The sequence below is a fragment of the Cygnus olor genome, chromosome 8 (genome assembly GCF_009769625.2).
Source record: "Cygnus olor isolate bCygOlo1 chromosome 8, bCygOlo1.pri.v2, whole genome shotgun sequence".
Lineage (NCBI taxonomy): Eukaryota > Metazoa > Chordata > Aves > Anseriformes > Anatidae > Cygnus > Cygnus olor.
In genome coordinates this window covers 25,685,002-25,710,593 of record NC_049176.1, presented here as the reverse complement: position 1 = coordinate 25,710,593, position 25,592 = coordinate 25,685,002, and the positions used below count along the sequence as shown (strand labels likewise).

The 25,592-nt window shown below is 40.4% G+C and overlaps 1 protein-coding gene across 9 annotated transcripts in view; it reads right to left on the bottom strand.

Annotated features, from left to right (window-relative positions):
• Nucleotides 1-566: 566 nt before the first annotated feature.
• The window catches only part of ELAVL4 (ELAV like RNA binding protein 4), a 77,762-nt gene continuing 52,736 nt past the window's right edge, over nt 567-25,592 (bottom strand). For 8 of the 9 annotated variants that reach the window (XM_040565442.1, XM_040565440.1, XM_040565436.1 and 5 more), the window contains exons 3-7: nt 18,379-18,482; nt 7,621-7,774; nt 7,006-7,231; nt 5,577-5,615; nt 567-1,244 (exon numbers count right to left, since the gene is read on the bottom strand). In XM_040565442.1, the coding sequence (XP_040421376.1) occupies nt 917-1,244; nt 5,577-5,615; nt 7,006-7,231; nt 7,621-7,774; nt 18,379-18,482 (851 nt within the window). In that variant the 3' untranslated portion in view covers nt 567-916. The remainder of the gene's footprint in view (nt 1,245-5,576; nt 5,616-7,005; nt 7,232-7,620; nt 7,775-18,378; nt 18,483-25,592) is intronic. The other variant, XM_040565438.1, reaches the window with a different exon arrangement.

The following is a 25,592-nucleotide window of genomic DNA, read 5'->3' as shown; positions in this document are numbered from 1 at the left end:
AAGAACACTCTCCCGTACTGTATTTAATATTTTTTTATTACATGCTATGAAAAGATACGAAGATCATCTGTTTGTAGCCCATCCTTCAAAAAACAATCTACTAATCCAGTTTAAAACACACATCTTGATCTCTAAAAAGTTACCAGTGCAGTATGAACATGACAAAGTTGTCAATTTCCCCTAAATTAGCCAGTCAAAATATTTTTTTCTCAAATCCAGATTCTCTTGTAAAAATTCTTTATATTTTATAAAAATAGATTTTTCTTGAAACCCATTTTCAGCAAAGAGACCACCTCTTTGGCAACATTGTTAATGTTATTTAAATTGTTATGTCATCAGGTATCCCCCTTTACCCCATTCCCTTAACAGAAGACTGTTTAGTTCACATGATATAAAAGAAAAAAGGAAAAATAAAAAAAGTTGCAAAATTATGTTCTTTTTTGCAATTTTTATTGTTCCTCTTTAATTTATGTGGGGGGTTTACCAATCTGATTGGATCAATGTTTTGAAAAGAAGAAAAGAAAAGAAAATTTCTCGCTTTTAATCCCATTAGCTTGTAAAAATTGTTTGTTTTCTTATTTTTTCAAATGAGTGAATGGTCATCTTAAAAAGACCCACCTTCAAGGAAGGTAGTAAAACTAGCTGGCCGGGTAAAAATCCCTGCACATTGTTATCTATGTATATTATATTCAACAACGACAGCTATGAAAGAACATTCAATGCATCAAAGGTTTTTTTTTTCTAAGCATTATAAAATCCTTTCCTGTTCCTCACAGGATATCCAATGTTTTAATACTTAGGCAACACTGGCTTATAAAGTCCATGGTTGAATATAAGCCTTGAAGAGTTTTTTTTGTTTTGTTTTGTTCGTATATATATTTATATATATATATTTTAGTAAGTAAGGATATGAAATTCAGGATTTGTGGGTTTTATTGGTTTTAAAGGAAACTTGCAATACTCTGTCTCCTAAACGGTATCCATTAAGGCTGGCAATCGCCATGGCAGCTTCGTCGTAGTTGGTCATGGTGACAAAGCCAAATCCCTTGCACTTGTTGGTGTTGAAGTCGCGGATCACCTTGACATTATTGACCGCTCCGAAGGGACCGAACAGCTGCCACAGCACGCTCTCATCTGAGTCGGGAGACAAGTTGTAGACGAAGATGCACCATCCAGTCCCAGTGTGACCAGGGATATTCATTCCGACAAGGCTCGTCATACCATCAATTGTGATCGGAGAAAACCTACCAAGTAAAAAGAGGGGTCTATTCTAAATATATCTCTTGGCACAAACTACATGGAACCAAGACTTCAAAATAATCAAGCCAGTGTTAATTTAGGTTCTCAGTCCTACCCCTGGAAGATGACTACATAGCCACCTTGGTCTCCAACTCTTACTTGAGTGGAGGGGAGCTGTACTACATATAGGAAGACCAAACCCGGGCATAAATGCATGTCCCTTCAAGGATAAGCCCTATTTAAATGCATACAAAGATCTAATAGATTGTCCTTTAGCATTTCTTTTAACTTCAAAAAGGGCCTGTGTTTATGGCAGCATACACAAGTTTGTTAAAAAAGACCTATAGGAATTTGCCATGTATTTCCATTACAAAAAAATGTTGTTTCAGAGCAATGGAAAACTAATGCTTTACTTTTCAAAAGTTTGCTGTGAAAAAAGAGACCCTTCAAAATTTATTTTAAAGATTAGTATGAAATGCCATTGGCAGGATTCAGGTGCAAAAGTAGCCTCTTTTAGCTGAAGACACTACCAGAGAGCTCTATGTGGTAGGTTTTAATTCTCCTCCTAACAGTCCTTAATTGACATACAGTGAGAAAAAAATCTAGTTAAAAAAGTCCTAAAGCCAGCCAAATATATTAAAGATTTATGCAGCAGTCGTGGAGTAAGTAAAACAGTGCGTTAATATAATTAGTGAGCATACATCAACTAATACCTTCATGCTGTGAGACTCCATGTCCATGACAGGATCTTAGGCTCTTCAGATAGTGAACGTAGTAGAGAGATAAGCTCCTAGAAATCTGATACAGAACCCTAACTTCTCCGCCAGCATCTTTTGGGGCCTGTTTTGTCTATTTGAATGTCTGAATTAGAAAGCTGAAGCCAGGTAGCATGTTTATAAGCACGGAATAGCGTTGGCTGGGCAGGACCTATGGAGGTCATCTAGTCGAGTTCCTGCTCAAAGCGAGGCTAACTGAAGTGAGATTGGCTGCTCAGGGCCTGGCACAGGGACGTTTTTGAAGTTTCCACAGATGGGACTCCACTCCTGGGGCCTCCTGCTCCAGGGTTTGACCATCCTCACTGTCAGTGACTTTTCCCTTATATTCAGCTGAATTTCCCCCGCTGCAGCCTGTTACTGTTGACTCTTGTCCTTTTGCAGTTGACCTCTGAGAACAGCTTGGCTTCATCATCTTCTAACACCCTCGTAGGTAGTTAGAGACAGCAGTCAGTGGCTAAACTCTACATTTACCCTTCCTGAATCTCGCCAGGTTCTCTTCCAGCTTGTCAAGGTCACCCCAAAGGCAGCCATGGCCAACAGCATGCTGAGCGCCCCTACTCCCCCACATCAGTGTCATCCAAGGAGGGCGCACTGCAGCCCGTGACTCAGGTTATTAATGAAGATGTTAAGCAGTATCAGCCCTCAGGATCAACATAATTTTCCTTTCATCAGTTTGAAAAAAATATGACATGATTTCTGAAGCTACACTTTGGGATATGTTTTAAAATAACAACTGCGCAGAGGAAAAGTCTTAATAAAAATCCAGTTTCACATGTACCTTCAGTATGATGAGTTTTAATACCAGAATTGAATAATAATTCCTCAGGATCTTCTGAGTGATGACTGAGGGAATAGAGGGGGGAATCCACAGTGTAGCTAAGAGAAGACAGCTCTTACGCATTCCAAAATTTCTCCTTTTATAATTCTTGTGTTTCCACACAATTAGCATTCTGCACAATATTATGTAGTGTATATTAAATAACCATAAAAAACTACACACTTGATGGCCGCTTCTTTGGACTCCTTTCCTCAAGTATATGTATAAAGTGCTATCAAAAGATACTTGGAACATCCATCTTCAGCTAAGGAATACCACTGGAGTGTAGCTACACTATAAACAAGCAGTTTGTAAATGCTAACAGCGTTGGATCCTCAGACACATACAGAGGTTTGCAGAAAGATCTTAAGAGTATATGATCATCTTCCTACTGAAGTTCACTTTCACAAATCCTACCCTCAAGATTCTTTAATTCCTAGTATGTGGGAGAAAAACATAATTGTTCAGCATTGCTCTGCTAACCTAGGGCATTTCTGCAGCTCTGAAAACAGAGGTGGCTGGACAGGGCCGATTTATTCTGCTCCTTCCACCACACGCCAGCATGGAACTGTAAATAGGGCAGCCAGGACTGAGAGCTTGTACAAGCCAACAGTTTCACATTCCTTTGAAATTTGGAAGATGGGACTTCAAGCCCATTGCTGCCAAGTGCCAACTGTGCTAGTAACATATGTAAGCCAACAAACACTCATTTTCTGCAATGTTTAAACTTAACATAAAGTATAGCACTAATACATACATTTCCTAGAAGTGGTATTACTAAAATCTGTACAATGCTCAAAGCCGTGCATATCAAACAGTATTTTATAGCTTTGTTTTTCAAGAAATGCTGCACTGATACAAAGGGTTAAAGTTTCATACAGTTCATTGGAGAGCAGCTTTTCCCTGGAAACCTTTTGGAGATATGCAGCTTTCAACTACCTACATACCATGAGCACAGGAGCTACTATAAATGCAAGAAAATATGCATGAAACTAGTACAAGTTTACTAACAAATAAAACAAGTTACTGCTAAGCAGCAGCACTGAATTATGCACATGATCTGAAGTTACTGATCAATAAAACCTTTGTCCCACACCTGCACAGCTCATTTTCTATCTGTATTTTCCCCACATACTTAACATGAGGAAGCAAGAGAACTGACCACCAAACCCAGAAACAACACACTACAGATGTTTTAGAGGCAGCTCCCAAAGTTTTGATCAATACAGTATTTTTCTGATGACCCTATGCCTGTAATTACAGAGTTTGCTATCACAGTTTAAGATTTGCTGGGAGGAGAGGAGTAAAAAGCTAATTTAAAATGCCTAAACAATAACTGTTCAAAAACACGAGCTGTTGTGATCTAAGACTAACACTGCAGAATTAAAACATTAAGGCAGACATAGCCTAAAAAGGCAGGTAACTCATTTTCTTTCCATCTGCAGCTGATAGAAAATCTGAACTCAAAACTCTTGATGGTTAGGACCAAACACTTTGTCCTACACAACATGCCAGTACAATTCTGGGGAAGAAATTAAAAGCCAGGGACAACTCCCTGAACACCACCACCTTTCTGAGAGTTTCTTGCACCCAACAGATACTCAAGGTTAAGTTTTGCAATGTTCTTGGCATATATCAAGAAACAAGTTGGAGGGGAGAATGCAGGAAAAGCAGAACACAAATTCAGGTGGTGATACAGTGACTCAAAAATTACCATCACCACTAAGTATATTGCAAATGAAACAAACATACTAACAAACACAAGGAGTGCTTTAGAGAAGGTATGCCACCTCTGCCTTCAGTTTCGTAAGCAGTCTTAAGATGTGCAATTTATTTGTATGACAGCTACCGTGGCAGTAGTTAAAATATACGTTACAGTTCACTACTGGCTGAAGATATACTTACCGTACCATTTACAGGATGAGCTTTGTTAAAGCTCAAACAATTTTCAACTGTGGTGAGTAGACCATTTCAGAAGATTAAGTGTTTTCTCATCTTTAATTGGGGGGGATGGCTGGACATCTTACATCAGGAGTAAGACTGCCTTTGTGCTGTAAGGTTCGCTTGCGTTGATGTGTGCCATCAGAAGAAACACTAACAATTCGTCAACTCATTTTAGCTATCAAACATTGAACGTACTGATGAAACAGCATAAATGTTTATAAATCAGCTGAACTTTCACACATACAAGTACATACACAAACACACCACTATTTCAAACAAAAAATAAATCCCAAGCACCAAGAAAATTCAAAGCATTAAACCTGTAACAAAAGAAACTTAGGGCTGATTAAGGTGCACACAGCTATATTTTAAAGTCAAACTTGTGAAGCCAGATATAACAGAATGAAGGTCTTAACAGCTGAAAATAGAATTAGGCTGCTGATGTCCAGATCTCTCAGTTAAGTTTTTAACTAATAGCTGATCTAATAACATACAACTTAAGTTAATAGTTCTGTTTCTGGACAAAGTGCCATGTGGCACAACTGGAGTTTGAATGCTTGTAGCTGTTGCACCTAAACCATTTGAGAGCCCCACCTGTAAATAAAAAAAAGTTGAAAGACCCACAGAATGTGTGTGGCCTTGAAAAGTAATAAAACCAACTGAAGTCCAAACTTAAAAAGAATCTGACATGCTGGTGGAAGAAAAGAAGGAATTAAAAAAATAAAGTTAGTGAATTAAAAAAAATGTAGCACCAATCTGTGCCAACACGGACATCTGGCAATCTGTGGAATTCTAATTACCTCTTTACGCCATAGGCCATATTAAGCAAATTGTCCAGCCTGAAAAGAGAAGGAGGGTCTTTGGGTTAATGTCTCACAGATGGCAAGATCGCTCAATGGAACTATTATTAATAGTGTTCCATTTTCAAAGAAGAAATGTTCAACAAGTTTCCCACACATCTAAGGAGCCTAACAACTCGTGGCCTGCTTTGTTAAGCTTGAGATTGTGCTTAAATTTCCACCACAGCATTTGAAGTAATTTTACCTCATCTAAAGTCTTAAAGAAAACCTTAATTTTCATGGTTTGATTTGGCATTTTAAAAGATTTGCTTTTGGTTCACCTTTAAGACAGTATTATGAAATTTTTGCAAATAATTCAGCTGTTCGCCTTATACTTCCAGTTAGCTTTGAAATAAAATGTTACAGTCCAAAACTGATGGAACTGGAAAAATTCCAGATTTTGTAACTACTTTAACTTAATACATTCTCATTACTAGGATACATTCAATAATTATCCTCAGCAATACATCAATCTAAATGACCACCGAGTTTTGCAAAATGACTAATCATCTGCTTTCCATGGCAGTACACTAAGTAAGTCCTTTTATTGATGGACTGATAAAAAATGATAGCCTCAAGGGACACAGCTGCATGCCAAAGATGTACTAAATTTGTATTTGCTTTTATATCAGTCAGATGATTTTTTGCTATCATCTTATTTAATTCATTAGCACTTCGTCACCAAAAAACTAGAATCACTTTTTAATAATTCTGTAAAGCCAGTATGCAACTCAGTTATGCAAATATACACTTTTTAAAAAGAGACCTTTAATTGAATGCTAGGTTGCCTGAAAGTTATTATAAAACTAACAAGGACAATGTATTGCAAACACTGGCTTATGGATCAGATGGAAATGGTATATTCAGAATGTGTAACATAGAACACCTCCCAAAAGCATCTGAGGAATCACACCAAACAATAATACAAGGTCTCTTTATAGTAAGAGCAGATCTCAGGCTAATAAATTTAATGATACTGCTGCTGACTGGAACAGACTCAGCTTTTTTCCTGCTACGAATCCACTGTCATTAACATCAAAGTCTAGGCTGCATCAAAACTGTAATAACATAGCAGAAAATAAAAGCATTACCAAAAAAATTGGGAAGAACAGGGTAGTCACTGCTCATTTGATTATCAGTGTAACTCTGTTCTGTCCTCCCTTTTTCTATGATGCTTCAAGAGATCCGATTGTACAGTACTTCAGCTGTTTTAGTAAATACAACATGACTACTGCTGTCAGCAGATTTTCCTCCTCATTCTCCAGGAAAGAATATTTAATTTTACAAAGAAAATCAGGTCAGCCTACGCAACTAAAGAGTATTTTCCTGTGCAGCACCTGCCCCACATTGTCATCACTGGTAGAACTTCAGTTCTTTTCCAGGTAATTACCTGAATCTCTGAGCCTGGTGGTGAAGTGGTCCAGGGTAGCGTCTGTTGGGAGACTGATACAGCTGTGAAAGGAGTGCCTGGCTTGTTTTCTGGCTGGGATTATTGGCAAACTTCACAGTAATTGGTTCTGTAGCACCACTAGGCTTCTGGCCATTTAGTCCCTTTATGGCTTCTTCTGCCTCTATTCTCTTATCAAAACGGATAAATCCCACACCTCGAGAAACACCTGGGAAGTAAACACAAGTGAACAAATGAATATATGTAGGAACAGCTTCATCTATGTAACAATGAAACAATGTTGGTTTGACTTAACAGAACACACAGCTTGCAAATTCAGACAAGTCCTACAATAAAGAAAAATGCCATTCGCCAGCTGTGTTCTCTGCAATCAGACCCTACCATATACACAATCATTTTAAGGAAGTGACATTCTGCATTTTGCAATCCCTCATTAAAAAAAGAAGCAGGTACAACCCCAAGCAGTTATACCTATAGAGAACTGGGCATCCATTTTACATTAAAAAAATCAGTCTTGAAATCCAACTGCCAGCAAGCATTTATAATTCTGCTATTTCCAGAAAAACATGCAAGCATATAGGAAAGATTTATTTTAACCTGTGACTTGATCAACCAGAATCCGTGAGGTGATGATGCGTCCATATTGTGAGAATAACTGCTCTAATTCTTTCTGGGTCATTGTTTTCGGAAGGCCGCTGACATACAAGTTTGCATCTCTGATTGATGCTGAACTTGGACGGGCATATGACACCTATGGATTTAAGAAAAGGAAATGCATATTAGTAAGCAGAGCTGCCCTTGACATTTTAAATGGACAGATTGTTTTCTTTTTCCACAAGCAAGAAACCTTAGAGTTCAGTTGCTTGAATAACCCTGGAGTTCAGATACTACCTTTTCGGCAAAACCACAGAATCAGGAAAAGTTAGAAGAACAAAGGAAAAGCAAGAGAGACACAAGAGAGACCTTGAAAACAAATGCAAGGGTTCTTTAAGTGCAGGCACAAAATAACTATTGTTCAGAGGTAGATTAATGTGTGACTTCCTACACAGGGCTTTGTAAATTTACCCCTATGGGTTGTGGGTGTATGGATGATTTACTGTATCTAACATGTAATAACCTTAGAATATACGTAGCATTCTGAAGTTCCAGGATGCTTTTCTTCAAGAGTCTGAAACAGATCAGATTATTTGCAGAGTGATCTTTTGTGCCATCTCTGTGTTTTCATCCTGAGCTGGCAAGATCTGTTCTGGATGAACAGCAAAGCACTGGTGAAATTACACCAAATGAACATCTGCTCAGGGAACTGTATACTGACACTCATTGTCGTATCTGCAATTTATCACAAGAAGTTCCCTTGCACTGTAAGCCCAAAACCAGACCATAAAATATTATGGCCAAATAAACAAGAAAAGCAAGCTGAGGCATTACATGCATGCTGTCAAAAAATTAAATCAAATCTTTAACTGCTCTTCTACCTATGAAAATATAAACTCAGACCTGAAAGAAAAATCAGATCTATAATTACAATATGTACATAAAAAGCCTTCTGCACTATTAATATATTCGCTTAGAATAACACAAATTTAACTAAAATACTTCCCAGATAAGGCCTAATTGCAAGTATTCAGCACAGATCACGAAGAATTACTTCTCAGCACATCTGAAATAGCATCAGATCTAAACCTGAATATTTTGCACTTCATCCTGATTTATTTAAATATAAACAGATTGGTATGTTACTGTATCATGTCTTAAAATGCCTCTTGGAAGAAATAGGGGGGGGGGTCTTGTCACGAAAATAACATGTTCAGCAATTGTCTTCCCCTCTTCCCCAGCCTTAGCCCAAACACAAATGATGTCAAATGGATGTCTTTGTGTTTTGTGTGTCAAAGAGTTGTCTTTATGTGCTCCACACCTAAAAATAGATGTTGACTCAACACAGAAAATGATGTGAATGACTAATATTTGCTTCTACAATCTTCTGCGCACAATAGCAGACAAACTCTAAAGATTTTAGATTTTAGGGCTTTTGGCAACTTCTTTTTAACTTGCCTGTTTGTACATAACCTTTTAAAACTAACATTTCAAGAGAAAGCTAAAGAGAGGAGGTGGGAAGATTTAGGGGAAGAAATGTGAAAAAGGAGGTTAGCTAAAACATTTGCATCAACTGAGGCAAGCTCATGCAAAGCACACAAGCACAGGCAGGCCTAACAAGCAGGGAAGCATCCAGCTGCAGATGAGCAATGAAAGGGAAGCAGATACATGTTGGTGTGGAACTGTCCTGTGCCCCAGCAACTTGGGGCCACACAGCCCACGAGCTCCAGCATCCATGGCACTCAGTCATAGGTCCCAAGTGTGGGCCTGAGGCACCAGGACCAGAGCTCAGGTGGCACCACTTGGCTGCTAGCTAATGAACTGAGACAGGTGTTTGGGGACACGAAACCGGGGTAACTACACCATGCTTTCATCTATAGATACCATGCCTAACATCACTGCATTACTGTGCTTGGTTTGGTGGCCTCTCGCTTATACCTCAAGCGAGCACTGTTGAAAAGTTACGTGATTTTGAGCAGGCTCTGGAAGACCAGCAAGTCCAGCTCAAGTTACCCAGAAGTGAGAAACATGGCCAGAGTGTGAGTGCTGGGTGTGGCCTGGGCAGTTCGGGCATCACCTCACAGCACTGGCCAGGCCCAGTACGATCACAATCAGCCCCATGTCAAGAGCACAGAGCCCAGGACTGAATCCCATCTCCTGAGGCCAGGGAGGTGCCACCCACTCACCCACTTCACACAGCCAAAACCACCCTGGAGTGTGTGGAAAAGCACAACGTCCCCACACTCTGCAAGTGCCTTACACTGAGAGGGTGCTACCAGGGTTCAGACACCTACAGCTTAAGCTATTTCAGAAATAACAGTTTAAAAAACACTTAAGAGCCTCTCTGGAGTGAGGGTAGGGACCTTACCTATTCCTCAAAACTGAGAGCTGCAAAATTAATAAAGTTCCTGGGAAAACAGCCAGGGGTTTCCTTTGGGTTTTCTCACTCTGGCACATTCATTAACCAAATGCCACATTACAGGGAAGATGAAAAGTACTGGGATATGCAAAAAACCCCACTTCCCAGAGCACTGAGTGCCTGACATTTTATATATAGATATACACACACACACTTCTACACAAGAAAGTAAAAGAGCCCTGCTCTGTTCTTGTGGGCCATGCGCATACGAAGCAGAAGGAGCCTGCATGGTCTCAAATTCATCCACTCACAGCACATGTAAACATGCATCACTGCTCAGATCTAATTTTTATTTCCTCCTGCAATCAAACATTCAGGTTGCAGGGAAGCCCAGGCAAAAGAAAGAAGCTGCCAAAAGCAACTCATCTGTCTTTAATATCAAGGAGAAAAGGTTGTGAGCTGAATGGATACAAGGCTAGTGGTGTCAGTTATTTATCTCCTTTTGAATCTTTTTCATCTTCTCTCACAGGTCAGCCAATGACAAATCAATTGGTTAGACCATGCCATCCTGCTTCCAAGCTATTATTCAGTTAGTACAGAGGATGGGATGTCTTCCCATGTATTAACTATCAAAGGAAGAAAACATCCATCCTGACCCTCCACCTGACCAGAAGCAACTTGTGCTGTGAAAGTTAAAATGGGAGCCAACACCAGCTCCCATTTTATCACTGAACTATGAAGCACTGCATTAATTCTTTATATTCGCAGTTAAGAACAATTTTTTTTGCTCATGGCAGTATTAGTGCCGTATAATAAAACGGCTTGTTGAAAACAAAAAATAGGGAAATCCCAGCCACTGGAAGAAATTTGAATATATGAGCTGGAGTACACCAAGTTGTCATTCGACCTACGCATTTTTCAGCACTTAAGTGTTTGTCCACTTGCATGCCTGTTGGAGGTCTAACAATATTTCATCTCACTTAATAAGCTAAGTCCTTCACAAGGAAGATATTTTAATATTTTCTAATTCATTTCATGAATTATTTTTTATTAAATAATTTATTATGGCTTACTGTATATATTTATAGAAACTAACATTAGAGGTCAGTAATTGGGGAAAACATGCTAGCAAGGATATTTCTCATCTGACATTGAACAACAGCCTGTGTAAGCACTTCTCCCCAGTATGAACAGCCCTCCCTCAAGAGGCTGCACTGCCACTGCATTCGCCAAACACTACCGGAGAGATGTAGGGTCCAGAGTTTCATATCTTCCATGGCAATGAACAATTATTCTTGTTCACAAACACAGAAGAATCACCCAGTTAAAGCAATTATCTTCCCTATTGATTTCCTACTCATTTTTCCAATGCAGAAAACTTTTTGAAAAATTTTTAACCTCGAGACTTTTCAGAACATAAATTGATGCAGTCTGGTCTTTCCAAGTCAGAGAGCCCACAAAGGCACCTAGAGGCACGAACGCATCCCATTTGTCTTACAAGACAAGGCTCTGGCCATCATCAGCCACCATTTGAATACTGACACTCTTAACCATTTCACTGCTGCTCAAAGATGCCTTCAGCTCACATGTTAATCCTGGACTTCTCGGATGTTAAGCCCATTTTCAGGAGGAGTATTCTAGAAACAGGTTTTTGTTAAGTGAGCCTGTTAAGTGAGCCAGAACAACATCTCAGTTGCTGCGTGCTCCAGAGAGGTCAGGCATCGTCCTTGCCTGGAGCAACGCCTCTGTGAGCAGAGCCACCCTGCCCTGGCCAAAACATCTCCTGACAAGACACCCAACAGCTTAGCTTGTGTCTTTCTAAAAACTTTTCCAAGATGATATACGCCTCTCACTCAGCACCTAGCATTAGCTCACCTGGGGAATGCAAGACTAGACATGAGCCTTTAATCAGAGTGCAGCACAGCAGCATGGGCATCCCCAGCAGCCCTGCAGTCCCCAGGACGTCACCAGCTGCCACCACGTGAGGTGCAGTCGCTGTTAAGCAATGCCCTGGGAATCTTTCAGAAAATCTTTGTGTAACATGTTCCAAAACACTAAGCTTCACTGTGACCTTAAAAGTAATTTTGAACGACTTTGCTTTGTCTGCGTGATAAGCTCTCAGATGTAGGATTGCTTGCGTGATTTTGGGTGAGTCACTTCACTGTTTTTTCTGTCCGAGGTCCAAACACGCAAAATGGGGACACAACTGACCTGCGCCAGCTGCCTCTTACTTATTCACTGGTACACACTGCAAGTGCTTTAGCACAGCTGGGCAAAGAACTTCACATGTGTAAGCAAGCATCATCTCACTTTTCCCCACATATGAGAAGATCAGTAAAAACGCACTACAGCCAGAAGAGGCAGTTTCCTCAGAGCCTCTTCCAGACCCTCATCCATGCCCTAATTCTATGTAAGAATTCAGAAACCCTCCCTTAAAAAGCCACATACTCTGTCAAAACAAACGTACACAAAATGCTGTGGTCCACATGCTGAAGACCAAAATCTACAATGCCTTCACATCCCCAAGGGCACTACATTCTTCTTCTCCCAGCCCAGGGCTGGGGACAGTAGGGGAGTAACAATGCACTTTAAAGCAGCATTGAATCCCTCCATGGTACTGGGACTAATTATGATTGCAGGTAAGATACAACAGTCTGTCCCATTGTTTTAGGGGAGACATCCATAGATAACAACCTAGAAGCCCTCTGGCTGTAGCAAGAGCCGGGCTAAGAAATAATTGCTCTGGCTCTGTAGAATGAGAAGGAAGCTCATTGGCAAATGTGAAGCAGTTAAAAAAGACATTTCGATTAAGAGCAGATACACAAAACTAACAGGTAAAGACTCTCTGGTGCCTGCTGAAAGCAGCAGAACCAGATTTGAACCTTCAAATGCTCTACTGAAAGGTCCTGTGAGCCACATCATCACTACAGGCAAAGGGATTTGTTAACCAGCACCGAAGTCCAAGCAGATACGCAGACAGAGGCTCTTGAAGAGCACTGAAGAGCAAAAAGTCAGTTAACTTAATTAAGGGTTTCCAGATCTGTGGCATCTTTAAAGCCTCCTCTCCAAGGCTTTACCTCAGGGTGCCACAGTTGCAGCAGACACCCATTATGAGGGATCCTGAGCTACCACGCGATAGAACAAGCCTTTACCTTGATGACAGGAGCTACCGAACAACCACATCCCAAACCTGCAGCTCTAACATACCTGCAATGTGAGTTTTTACAGGAGGAAGGAGTGAAGCAGGAGCCGCCCCCGGAACTGCAGATGTGGGTAACTCCCCAACACAGACCAACCCCACTGGTCCCTACACAGCTCCTCCTGACAACTCCCCCCGCCCCCATCACAAAGTACCAGTCCCCGCTCTGTGCCTCCTCTCCCTTTTGTTCGCCCCATCTCCTTGTGTCAGAGCATCCCCAGACCTCTCCACCCAGCCTGGCACAAAACCCTGTTTCCCTGTTGGGAGAAGCTGCTGCAGGCAGGCTTGGGAGAACACGGGTGAAAAACTCAGAGAATTAGGTCTTGGGCAGAACATCACACTGAGGCTGTACAACACTCCAACTCTGCTGCTGTCAATACCAGCACGCCACCTTTTTCTGGCTAGAATCTGGATTGTTGGGCTTGTGTTTCTCCCCAGCAAGCCCTGAGCTCTTTGGGACTGGGTGCAGCTCCTCTTCCCAGAGTGTGCTGCTGCAGCCTTCCTCCTTTTCTCCCTCCTCCCGCTTTGTGCTTCAGCATCCTCATCTCATCGCGACTCAGAGGCGAGCTTTTGAGAAATGGCTTTGTAGGACAGAGGAAGTCTGCAGCGGCTGTTACTTGGCTATCCTATAGTGACAGGATGGGCTGTAGCTTCACAGAATCACAAAAGCTGGCGTGGACAGATTTAGAGCCTGAATTTTGTAGAAATTCTTGGCCTTTAGAAAAACACCAGAGCAACCACAATAGCAAGAGAAAGTAGTAACGCTGCTACTTCATCTCCAGAAAATAAAGGAGTGTTTTCTCCCAAAGAACTATTCACTGTATTTTAAACTAGTGCCATCCAGTCCTATTGATCAGAAAAGATAAGAATAGAGTACAAGCAAACATTTGAAATAACAATTGAAAAATAGTAGTAGTTATATTCCACAGCAGTTATTCATTTAACTGAAAATTAGAAATAACCCAAGATGCAGAAGCAGCCTCTGACCGTAGAGGAATGATCCTATTTGATTGTTACTAAATCCATCAAACCTGTGAGATAAAAACTAGAGGGAATCAAGGGCTCACAGAACCCAGATTCCTTCTCCCCTCACCAGAGACTTTTCCGCTCTAGTGGCTGTCACAGCATGCTACCTGCTCCTGCAAGAGAAGAAAGGAACCAACCTACTTCTCAGGCAACAGAACAGAAGGAGAGGGAAACACAAGACTACACTTCAGGTGGTCATTTGCTATTATTTGATTTCAAACTTGCTTTTAAAATTCTGTTCTCTCCTTGTTCCAGTGTCCCCCAATGTGAAGCCGGGTCACCTGAATCAACATGTAAATTGCAGAACACTTCCCTTCCATCCTTTCAGATGCTGGGCATTTTTTTTCAGGGCAGAGCAGCAGAGTTTAAGCAGTCTGTGCCCCATGCATCACACATCTTGTTTTCTTTCAGATACTTGATGCAACTGAATTGCTAGGCAATCTTCAACAGCAGCAGTGACCTTTCATACGCTTTTATGGATGGGCAAATTTAATTTCTAAAAATAGATTCAGTTTCTGGAATATGTATTTCAGCACATGCTGTATCATCTCTCATTCTAGACTATTTTGTAGAATTATGTCAAGCTTTAGCTGTAAAAATGAAGTGAAGCCCTTTCTGCCTCACAAGATGAGGATGCCATGAAATGGCATAAATAAAATATGCACTATGATCAGCTGAGGAGGAACATAACATGTATAACCTATTACCACCAAACACATAACACTTCCTTCAGTGCTTTCCCCAAACAGATATTCTGTAGTCACCTCTCGACTTTGACTTGAAAGGGCATCATTGACTTAAATAAAATGCACATAAATATTTTAGCTGCTTCAGTGGAAAGGGATTATTCATTGTAACAATGAAATAACAAAAAGAACATTTCTTCAGTTATTTTAGTCTGCACATTTGAGAGCAGACTGTGCCTAGCTGTTTTGCTGATCCTGCTATAAACCAGTTCCTCTGGTGCCTGCATGGCTGCTTTGCAAGGCATCAGGAGCGGGAGGGAACATTCGGCTGCCACGAGACGTTACAGAAGCGAAAAAGGACAGGATTTGGGGACATATGCAGAACCTGGAGCTATTTAAAATCTCTTTTTCCATAGACAGGAATTAAACTTTATGGGTCAAAAAAATCAAGTGCAGATATGAGCCCCTGGAGCCAGCTCGTGTCCAGCCGAGGAGCAGGGGCCCACGATGGCTGGAGCAAGGAGATGGAAGGGAGCCGGCCAGCAGGACCAAGGTGACCTTGGGGTATGGAAGCAATCTGTGCCTGTAAAAGGCCTCAAAAAACTTTGTGAGCTTTCTATCCCAACAGCTCCCAAACAAAACACAGCCAAAGAAATGCTACTGCAGGGCTGTGGCTACCCAGCACCCGCAGACAGGCAGAGGCCAAAGGTTCAATCTATTCATCAATGTGGCATTAGATTCATTCTGCGCACAAAACCAAGCCATGCTCATAAAGAAAACAGCATAAAGTAATGCTCGTACTTCTCCAGTTCAATGTTACTTTAGCATTTAATTAAATATTTTTTTAGCCTACAAAACTATATGCCACCAAATCCCTTTCTATACATTCTTTGTGAAGCTTTTTTAATGCAATGGAAGTGCATTTTTAATAACTGTGAAGGGCATCTAGCTAGACTAAAGTAATCAGCTCTAATAATTAAATATAGTAATTCCAGGAATTAGGATGCTTCAGAACGGGGTAATGAATCACAGCGAGCTGCTGGTAAGGGCTGCGTGGGGGCACCAGACAAGCTCGCGGAAGGCGGCGGCGCCGAGCACGGCTCCGCAGCAGTTTGGGAACCAGGGACATCTCCGGCAACACGGACGCTACCGGGAACGGTGAAAACATGATTCACCGCTTGGTTTGTGCGAACACGGGGAAAGCCTCCTTCCCTACCACATAGTACCAGGGAAGCAGACCCAATTTCGGAAGGTCCCCCCCCCCCCCTTTTTTTTTTTTTAAAAAGGGCCAATGATAAAATTTATAAACCAAAAACCCAACTGGGTAAGTTGAGAGAGTCGCATGCAATTCTAGAATTAAAAATTGAGTTAGAAATTACTGATCTGATCTTGCTGTGTTCAAAGCTTGGCGATTTGAAGAGAAGGCTCCTTTAGGCATGGTTTTAGGTGACTCTTAATACTTACTTGAAAACACTTAAAGTCTACACAGTTCTTCCCAATCACTGAGAAAATTATGCAGCTCCTGTGCATGTAGGTTAGGTTAATCTCTTTGCTTATTAAATTTTAGCAGCTTTCAAGAGCCCAACAAAATGTCATGTGTTCTATAAAAGTCTAGTAGCTATTAACAATCATGAAATAAACCCTAACCTAATAAACTATTGGTATTCATAAAATTTGAAGTGAATAAAAAATTCTGCATGAAATGCTCTGCATGGTAAGTTCCTGCATAAAACAAAAATCTCATTACAAAAGGTAAAAAGAAAAGGCATAATTTTGCCATTTAATTCAGTGCAGAAAGAAATGTAAAATAATAATGGGGGGAGGTTTTGGAGGATTTTTGATTTTTTTTAAAGCTTATGTAGTTCCAGTAATCCTAGTGTCACAACAACATTGTTGTGACTCACAAAAAACCAAGAAAACAGGTGTGGAACAACACAGGTACTTATTCAGGACAACAGCTGTACTAGACTTTTGCTAATGCTGAATATTACTCACAGTACAGATCAGTTTTTAATGCAACACCTGATTTAGGTTTTTTAAAGTTCTACAGAATTTTTTAAAAAGAATTTGAGATAGGCAAGTAATTTCCAAATACTGTATTTTTTCCTGACAACCTACGTTGCTCTCCAAAGTATTTTTAACGCTCAACTTTTAACTGCAAGCAGAAACGGCGGAGCCCTAGTGGCGTATTTCCACCTGCAGCAGCAGATAAGACATTAGATTCTGCTGCTTTTGCCGTACACGTTCCTATGAACTTCTGTTTACCCACACGAAATCATACTGTGAGGATTTTGATGCATGGCCCACATATGTATCTATGGGATGGATCTGTTTGGCATAAGGAATGCTTGGAAGGAGCAGTCTCTACATGGTCCTTGCAACTGCTCCACTCCTAACTCCACTCCTAACCCTCAGCTCAGACCCTCTGCTCCCTGCCTAGTCAGGCCAGGAAAAACTTGCTTTAAATGATCCTTAGAGATGCGAAATAATTCAACAAATACTTTTGCCTTAAGGCAAAAAAACCCACAGTCTTTAGTAATAAAAAGGTAAGTACAACCAAGAGTACTGATGACACAGTATCTTCGACAAGACAAGTGTCAAGTTTTATACAGATGCTTTCAAAAGCAAAAATTCTATTTTTATATTCTGTAACATTTTTTGCTTTGAAATACAAAACGAAGCACAGAAGAAAATTAAAAAAAATAGTACAAATCAAAGGCCAGCAATCTTAAATAACTGAAGCCATTTCAGATAATTTGAGTCAGATTTGCTGTTTGTTCCCCTTCAGTTTTTCCATTTACATTCCTTAAGCTGTACTATTTTTTAGAATTCAGAATGTAGAAACCTTCTATAAGCTTTTTTAAAAAAGCTTCATCAACCATGCAGCAACAAACGTGACTGTAGGAATTTGCTTCTCTTGAGAGACCACTAAAAAAGGTCGTTGAATAACTAATGGTCTATTACAACAATGAAATGAGAGACTTCAGTGGGATCTCTAATCCCTCCAGTTTTTAAAAGAATAAATCAAACTAAGGATGGGGAAATTGAGTTTTTTTTTTTAAATAGTATTTTAACTTGAGAAGTGTCCTTTCAATACCTGATCCTGATAATGACATGAGTATCACTGAAGAATGATTCCTCATCAAGGTACTTCCCATTAAAACACAGGAAAACATTAATTTATTTATGAATATACAGTCCCGTATTTTACATCTGTTTATGAATAACTGTATCACTGGCCTTTTTATTCTACATTTAAGTCCTACTGTAACATTTTAAGGAGCTTCCTGTTACCTCTCCCCACTTAACAATAGTTTTAATTTTAGAGAAGGAGAGATTTTGTCTCCTGCATGTCCTTCCGCTGTTTCAAGGAGATTGTAGCTGAATGCCCTTTGCAATAGCAGATTAAAGTAGTGATGAAACTGCCAGAAACTGTTTCAACTACTTTTTCCTCTTCCAAATTGAGCAAAAGGCTTTCTGTATTGTCTTACCTTTATGGTTTTGGTCTGGAGTCTGAGTCCATTTAAAGTGTTAATGGCTTTCTCTGCATCCTTTGGATCAATGTAGTTAACAAATCCATATCCTAAACTCTGCCCTGTTGAAACACAAAAAACAAAGAAAAAAGGACTCAGTATTTTTTGTAAGCACTTACAAGAACAGGATCAACAATTTCATTACTGTTCCTTTCATCACTGCTTTCCCCTATGGTCTTTATGTCACTCTTCACCATTTCATTATCTTAATTTTTACATTGGCTCCCCACTATTAGAACTGTTTTTCTGAAGATCCTACTTTATAAACAAAACGAAGCAAGCCTCCATGCTTCTCCAAGAGTTTACTGAAAAGCGTACAAGGCTTGACATCAGCAGAATTACATAATAGTTTTGTGCTGAGTTCCCAATAAATATAACTGGTTGACTCGCCAGAACAGTAAGGAGGTCACCGCTTAGAAATAAACACAATCTTGCCACTGTTTATAAACAAATCCATAGGTGTTTAAAATGCAAAAGTTAGGGAACAATGTTTGAACATGAACCTTAAAAGCAGCTGACTGAGAAAAACAGCCACCTTTCCATCTCATTTTATTGCTCGGTGAGCAGCCAGGAAATGGGAGGAGAAAGGACAGCTCAAATTGCACTAGGATAGGAGATTGTATTAAAGCTTTCCTCAGTGTATTAGAGATGACGGCAAAAGCAAAACAGCACAACAACTACTGCTGTGCACGGGATGGCAGGAGCCCACTTCAGCAGCCAAAACCATTTCAACAGCTTCTGGTTTATGAAGATCTGTGTTTGCAGTAGAAAGAAGAGACCTGGTTAATAACTAGTAATAACACAGCACTAGCAGCACCACAGCTCTTCATTCACACAGAGCAGGGACAAAGCTGCGCATTTGCAAATGCACCAAGAAAGCCTGTACCGAAAAGGCAGGTTTTCCCAAATCTTAAGTACCAATTTTGCAGCACTGGTTCTATGAATGCGATGTGAGAGACCACAGCTTCCCCCCTCCTTCCCCTTGCACCTCCTCCTGAATTGATTTTGCACATTTGGAAAAAAAACAGAATCCCTATGTTTCCCCCCCTCCCCCTTAGGGCACACACACATAGAAGTGCATAAACAGAGATCATCTCACTCCAAAAGGAAGCGGGCATGCAGTGTCTCCTGCACATCGGCCACGCTGCTGCTCATGCCCCTCCAGGCACGGATGTGCAGTGGATGCAAGTGATCCTACAAGCAGGCAGCAAGCAGTAAAATGTGAAAAATCCCTCCCGAGGAGGATGGCAGCACTTGTGAACATGGCCTGCCAGGAGATTTCTATCCATGGCAGCAATGAACAGCAACCCAGCTCCTTCTCACCAGGAGAAAGCCGAGGCTGTGAAAGCAGCTGCACATGAAGTGCCTTGATGTACCCCGTAGGCACAGATCCTGCCTCCCTCCCCAGCACAAAGCTTTGTTTCTTTGTCTCCTGGACTACAAAAAAGCATCTGTCTTTCTCAGACACCACCAAAAATACAGTGTTTGCAGTAACACAAATACAGGGAGTGCTTCTGCCTTACAAAATCAGATCAAAACACTAAAATCTGCTAACTATGCTATGGAATACCTTAAAAATCCATGGAAACACTGCGGTTCATTCCTAAAATGCCCACATGCAGGCATTTGGGTACGAAATGGCTGTTTTAAACTACAATATATCAAGGGAGTAATTCCATCCAATCAATTTAACTTCAGACCGAAGTATAAAAACATACCCAGTCCTCCTGGAGAGCTGAATTAACCCCAGCAAAGCTATTCTCACCCGAGTTACACGACATTAACCGAGAAAGAACTGGAGTCTGACTGAGCAGAAATAGGGTAAAGATGCTTCTCCTGCTATGCCTTCCCCGTCCTCTACCCTAGGATACTTCACACAGCCCCACTCCTGCGCATCTGAACTTAACCATATCCTTCATGTATTTTGTTCAGAACAGTCCTAGGGAGAAGGGAGCCATCCATTCTCTAGGAGACTAACCCCGTTTGGTAGAAGACAAAGGGAGGCAGATGCAAGGATCAGGGCCTGGATACCCTGACCTCCTGCACCCACTGTTCTCATCAGCTGCGTGTTGACCTTCAGAGGTACGCAGCTAATACAAGTAGCAACGAGGTACTGGGACTTACGTCAACCTGTCTGAACACAGGCTTCAACATCCTGACACTGCTATTCCCAAGGTGTAGGGACTCACCAACCTCTAAAATAGGAGGATTCTTAATTGCAGGAAAAGAGGAAAATTTTATTCCTTCTCTTGGACTTCTCCAGTTACATTGTTCAGGTTATTCAGCTACCACCATCTCCAATTCTCCCTACCAATGGCAAATTTTTCTCTCCAAGGTGGAGGATAAGGAGTACCAACACTAACAAAACTGTTTGCAAGCCAAGCCTTACAGGCATACATAAAGAAAACAATTCCATTGTCGAAGTTTTGCTTAGAGTAACAGGTACATAGAGATGACTTAATCTTTATAGTATATACTCAAACACTGAAATATCTAACACTTGACAGAGCTGAAAGTTTGTAACCCAGAAGGTATCAGTTGTGATTCCGTATCAAATACATTAATTGCAATAATGGCTGTATTACATTCTCAAACAAAACCAGGATGAGTCTATTCAGCAGTCTGAACACTGAACTTCTGTTAATTAAAAAAGCTTACAATAAAAAAATCCAAACCCCACACCCTTTGCAACCTACTGAAGTCTTGGTGCTGTTGCTTCAATTAGCAAATTCCTGTTGCTGCGTGTTGCCATATGCCTCACTTTGTACCAGTGAAGCTGAAGGGAGAAAGATCTTTCTGTTAAGAGCGTGTCACTTCAGAAAGATCTTTTGCTTGGTTTACTTTGTGTTCTCAGGTACTTAATATGCAGTGCATCTCCCCTAAATGCCAATGTTTAATGAAGACAGGTGTTGTTTCCCCCCACCCCCAACCTCGAAAATTGAAAAGAAAATAAACCCAGAACAAAAAAATCATTTTGTGAAAAAGCTTTATGACTGCTGGCAGACATCATAAAGTTATAGTGTGCTAAACATTTACAGCTAAGCAGCAACAAAAAAGATATATCCAGCTAAAAATATTATTTTCAAATTACTCTCAAGAGCAACACACCTTATGTCAGACAAAACACAGACTCTAGATGTGAAAGAACTAAAAATTGTTACTGGGAGAGAGAGAAAAGGATTTGTTCCAGAATATGGTGAAGAAATACAAACTTTCAGTGCATCCCCCTCACTCATGTACTCTTATTGCATGCACTAGAAAAGGGTAACATTTCTTTGGACGCAATCTGGCAACACGAAGCAAGCAGCTGGACCTCTCAGTGGGATGCCACACAGACACTGAAGTTCGTTCCCTTGCTACACTTCCCAGGAACAGCACCGTAAATAGTAAATATTTTCTGTTATTTGGAATCTAATAGGTCATCGCATGCTGTGATACAGTAGGATAGGCAAGAGATATTTCGAGATGATCTTAAAACATCACCTTTTTGTAGCACTAATACCATTGCTCTTTCAGAATGTTTTGTGTAACTTGCAGAAAATTTGCAGGAGACCTCCTATGATTTGGTAAAGAATAGGTCTACAAGTTAGTGATAACAGGATAAAAATGAGCAGGTTTTGACCGATTTAGAGCAAACAGACAAAAACACCAAACACACAAAGACAAGTCCAAGCTTGTAATGTGTGAATTTTGTATTTTAGAAGGCTCCATTTCACAGAGCTGAAAACCACAAGATTAAAAAGAACCAAAAGAACCAAGATAAGAAATGCAGAAAAACACATCATGTTTACAACATTTAACCACACGCCCCAAAACATGCAGCTATAAAATAGGCTGTGCCAGCTCAAGTCCTGTACCTGCCTTGCTCTATAAGCCAGCCTGCTTGAGCCCATTCCACATTTAAATTAAAAGATGAAGAGGAAACAGATGGCAATATAAATTAACAGAAAAATCCTCCGAAAATGAGAGAAATGAACCCAGAGAAGTCTGACTAGCAAAGTTCAGAATATTCAGAATAGAATATTCAGAATAGCAAAAGCTTTTTTTCTTCCTTTTTTTTTTTAAAGGCTACAGGGGAAAATATGCCTTCACACTCACTCACCAGTGGATAGTAAGAGTAATATAGCAGAGAGCAGATGCATAGTGTATACCTAAAGAAAATGCATGAAGTACTAACTAGTAACTCAGGTGGACATTAAGCAATAGCTCCTAGCATTGTACATTTTTAAATGAGATATCTGGACTACTTGCACAGAATAACCCTCAAAAGTAAAGGGCAAACAGCTCCCTTGTGATTTTTAGTAATTCTTATAGCACCGAGCAAATTCCAGGGGCTTGAAGGAAAGAATTTTTGCGCTGAAATTCAAGAAGAGAGGACTAGATAACCCAAGTAATTACAGGTCCATCAGCCTCATGCTGAGCAAGACAAAATTACAGAATATTCGATACTGGACTCTAATAATAAAGAATTAGAGACGGGTAATATAATCAATGTCAATCAAATTAGCTCTATGGAAAATAGATTCTGTCAAACTAAACTGACATCCTTCTTGATGAGATTACAAGTTTGAAGTATAAATTTTAAGAATGTCGATGTAATAGCATTGATAGACTTGGTCTTCTATAAAGCACTTGATTTGGTGCTGCTTATTAATTGACTAAAAATTAACATGGTACACATTAAATGGATTAAAAATCAGCTGACAAATCTCAGACTGGGAATTGTGAATAGGAAATCACCAGAAGATGCGAATATTGCAGACAGCAGAAGGATGGGATGACAGGAAATGAACCAAGAGGACAAAGCACAGGTACAAAGCAATCTAAGCTCCTCAGCAAACTGCTCCAAGAAACCACATCACTTTAGATAGCACACACCCAACAAGATCACATCCCTACAAACCAAGAACCTCAGCATATTTTCCAAACAGGGACTCATATTGCAAGTGAAGGACTCAAATATACGGTGACAGATAATCAACCACATCAAGCTTATAAGGCTGCCAAAAGGATTAAAAGTGATCCTTAATGGCTTAAAAAACATGCATTTGAATGGAGGAAAAAACAACAAAAGTCACTGCATCTGAATTAGCTGCATACTTAGCTGATGTACACCAGGCCTGGGCATGGAGCTTCGTGTTTCATGAACACTGATGCCCTGGAGATGGTGAAGAGAAGAGCCGTGGGAATGATTAGGACTGAAACTCTCAACTGAAAGATGGGCATCAGTCTGCCTGATCAGAAAAGGTCAAGACAAACCTTAATAGCACTACAACAGTATTCAACTGAAGTATTTTTTTAAAAAAATAATGTCTGTACTACAGATTGTAGTGGGGACCATAGTTTTAACGTGACTTTGCAAAGAGTTACTCATGAGAATGGGACAGTAACAATAGTAACTCAAACTGTAGTCTTGTTGTCTTTTGCCCAAATGTAAAACCTAATTAAAGCTGCCCGTCTGACAGCCAAAACACGACCACCACTGAGTGCTGATGCTTTTCTTTGTGACATGATACCTTCCTCCAGAACTAGGCCAAGTCTGACAGCTCATCTCGTATTAGCCAGGCAGAAGCCGTCAGCCTGCAACGGCCTTCAGTCACTCCGGGTTTGGGACCAAAGGATAAAACACTCACCATGAATTCTCCAAGGCTCCCAGCTCCAATTTTTGCCCATTTAAACCTCAACCAACATTTAGGGAAGAAACTGCTGCCAGGGTGAACATGTCAATTGAAACAGTTGAGCTCAGCCTACATGCTACTTCATGCATGCACATCTGTGTGCTCTCTTGAACCTTCTCCCATGACTCTTATTGATTAGGGATGTTCCTAAAAAAATATTATCTACAAAAATATAGCAAGAGAAGCAATCAAGTGAGAGGGCACGATGGAAAGAATGGCAGATTTTTCATCTTCTAAAGAAGAGTATAAGATGAGACTCAACGACATTCAAGGCAAGCCCCACTCCAGCTGGTAGCCCTGTTTCAAAGCACAACCTTGGATGCCTCCAAACCATTTCAGAAGTGTTTTAAACACATTCCTGGAAGGACAAAGAATGACTGCAACTCATATGAAAAGCTCTATGAAGCAGGGGCTTTCAGAGAAGGTTACATAAATACCACTGAGAAGATGCATTTAAAATGTACAAAGAAGGTCAAGTGAATTGCCTTTTTTTTTTTTAAAGTTTCTATGACAGTTACCAATAAATAAAGCTGTTTACCTAAAAAAGGAGATAAACTAAGTAGAGAAAATTCAGACTAACAGAAAATGCAATCTAATCATAAGACTGATGCTTTTCTGTAACAATACCACCAGCCTTACTCATTCCCCATCACTTTATGAAGGAGAAAGACCTGCTGTCACCCCAGCAATGCACACTGCAGTCACGGAAGCAAAACGGGGTAAGTAACTTCAGCACATAGCCCTGCTCAGACCAAATGGTCAAACTAAGGCCATCACTGTCAGCTTGCTATAATCCAGTTATGAAAGTAACTTGTCCCGTGCTTAGTGCAGATCTATCATAGCATCCACCTAGTCTACAGTTTATTTAGAACTAATACAGATGCTTTCTTTGTGCAGACTAGGATTTATTCAAGAAATGTTGTCTGTGAAGAGTAAGAAAGCATCTCCGCCCCCTATCACAGTACAACTATCGCTTTTGTAAGAATTAAGGGAAAAAATATAAAGTCTTTCTTAAAGAACAAATGAGTTATTTCAAAAGAGATGCTCCTCTAGATTAGGAGGTTAGCTGCATTCAAATACAATTTAGCCTAGAACCTCAGATGTGCCTTGATGCTACAGTGCACCTACAGTCAAGGAACCCTGTTTATTCTTAGTTAAACAGTTAACAGTTTGAACAAAATTCAAGTAGCAGTAGAAGATCCTTCTTCTAAAGATAGAGAGGAAAGGCAGGTTCTATACTCACATGGGAAAAACCCTTGCAACAGATAGCCCAAAATGCGACATTTGGAGTTTCTGGAATGAATAAACAAGCAAAATTAAACCCAAACCCTCATGGAAAATCCCTGTCTGCTACAGAGGCTGAAACCTAAACCTAGCTAAAACACGTGTGAACACATGTATGCTGCCCTGCTCAGAAAGGAGATGATCCCTCAGGAAACAATTCCCCTAAGGCCTCAAAGCCCTGATCCCCAAACAGCAAAGCCAGGCCCTCCC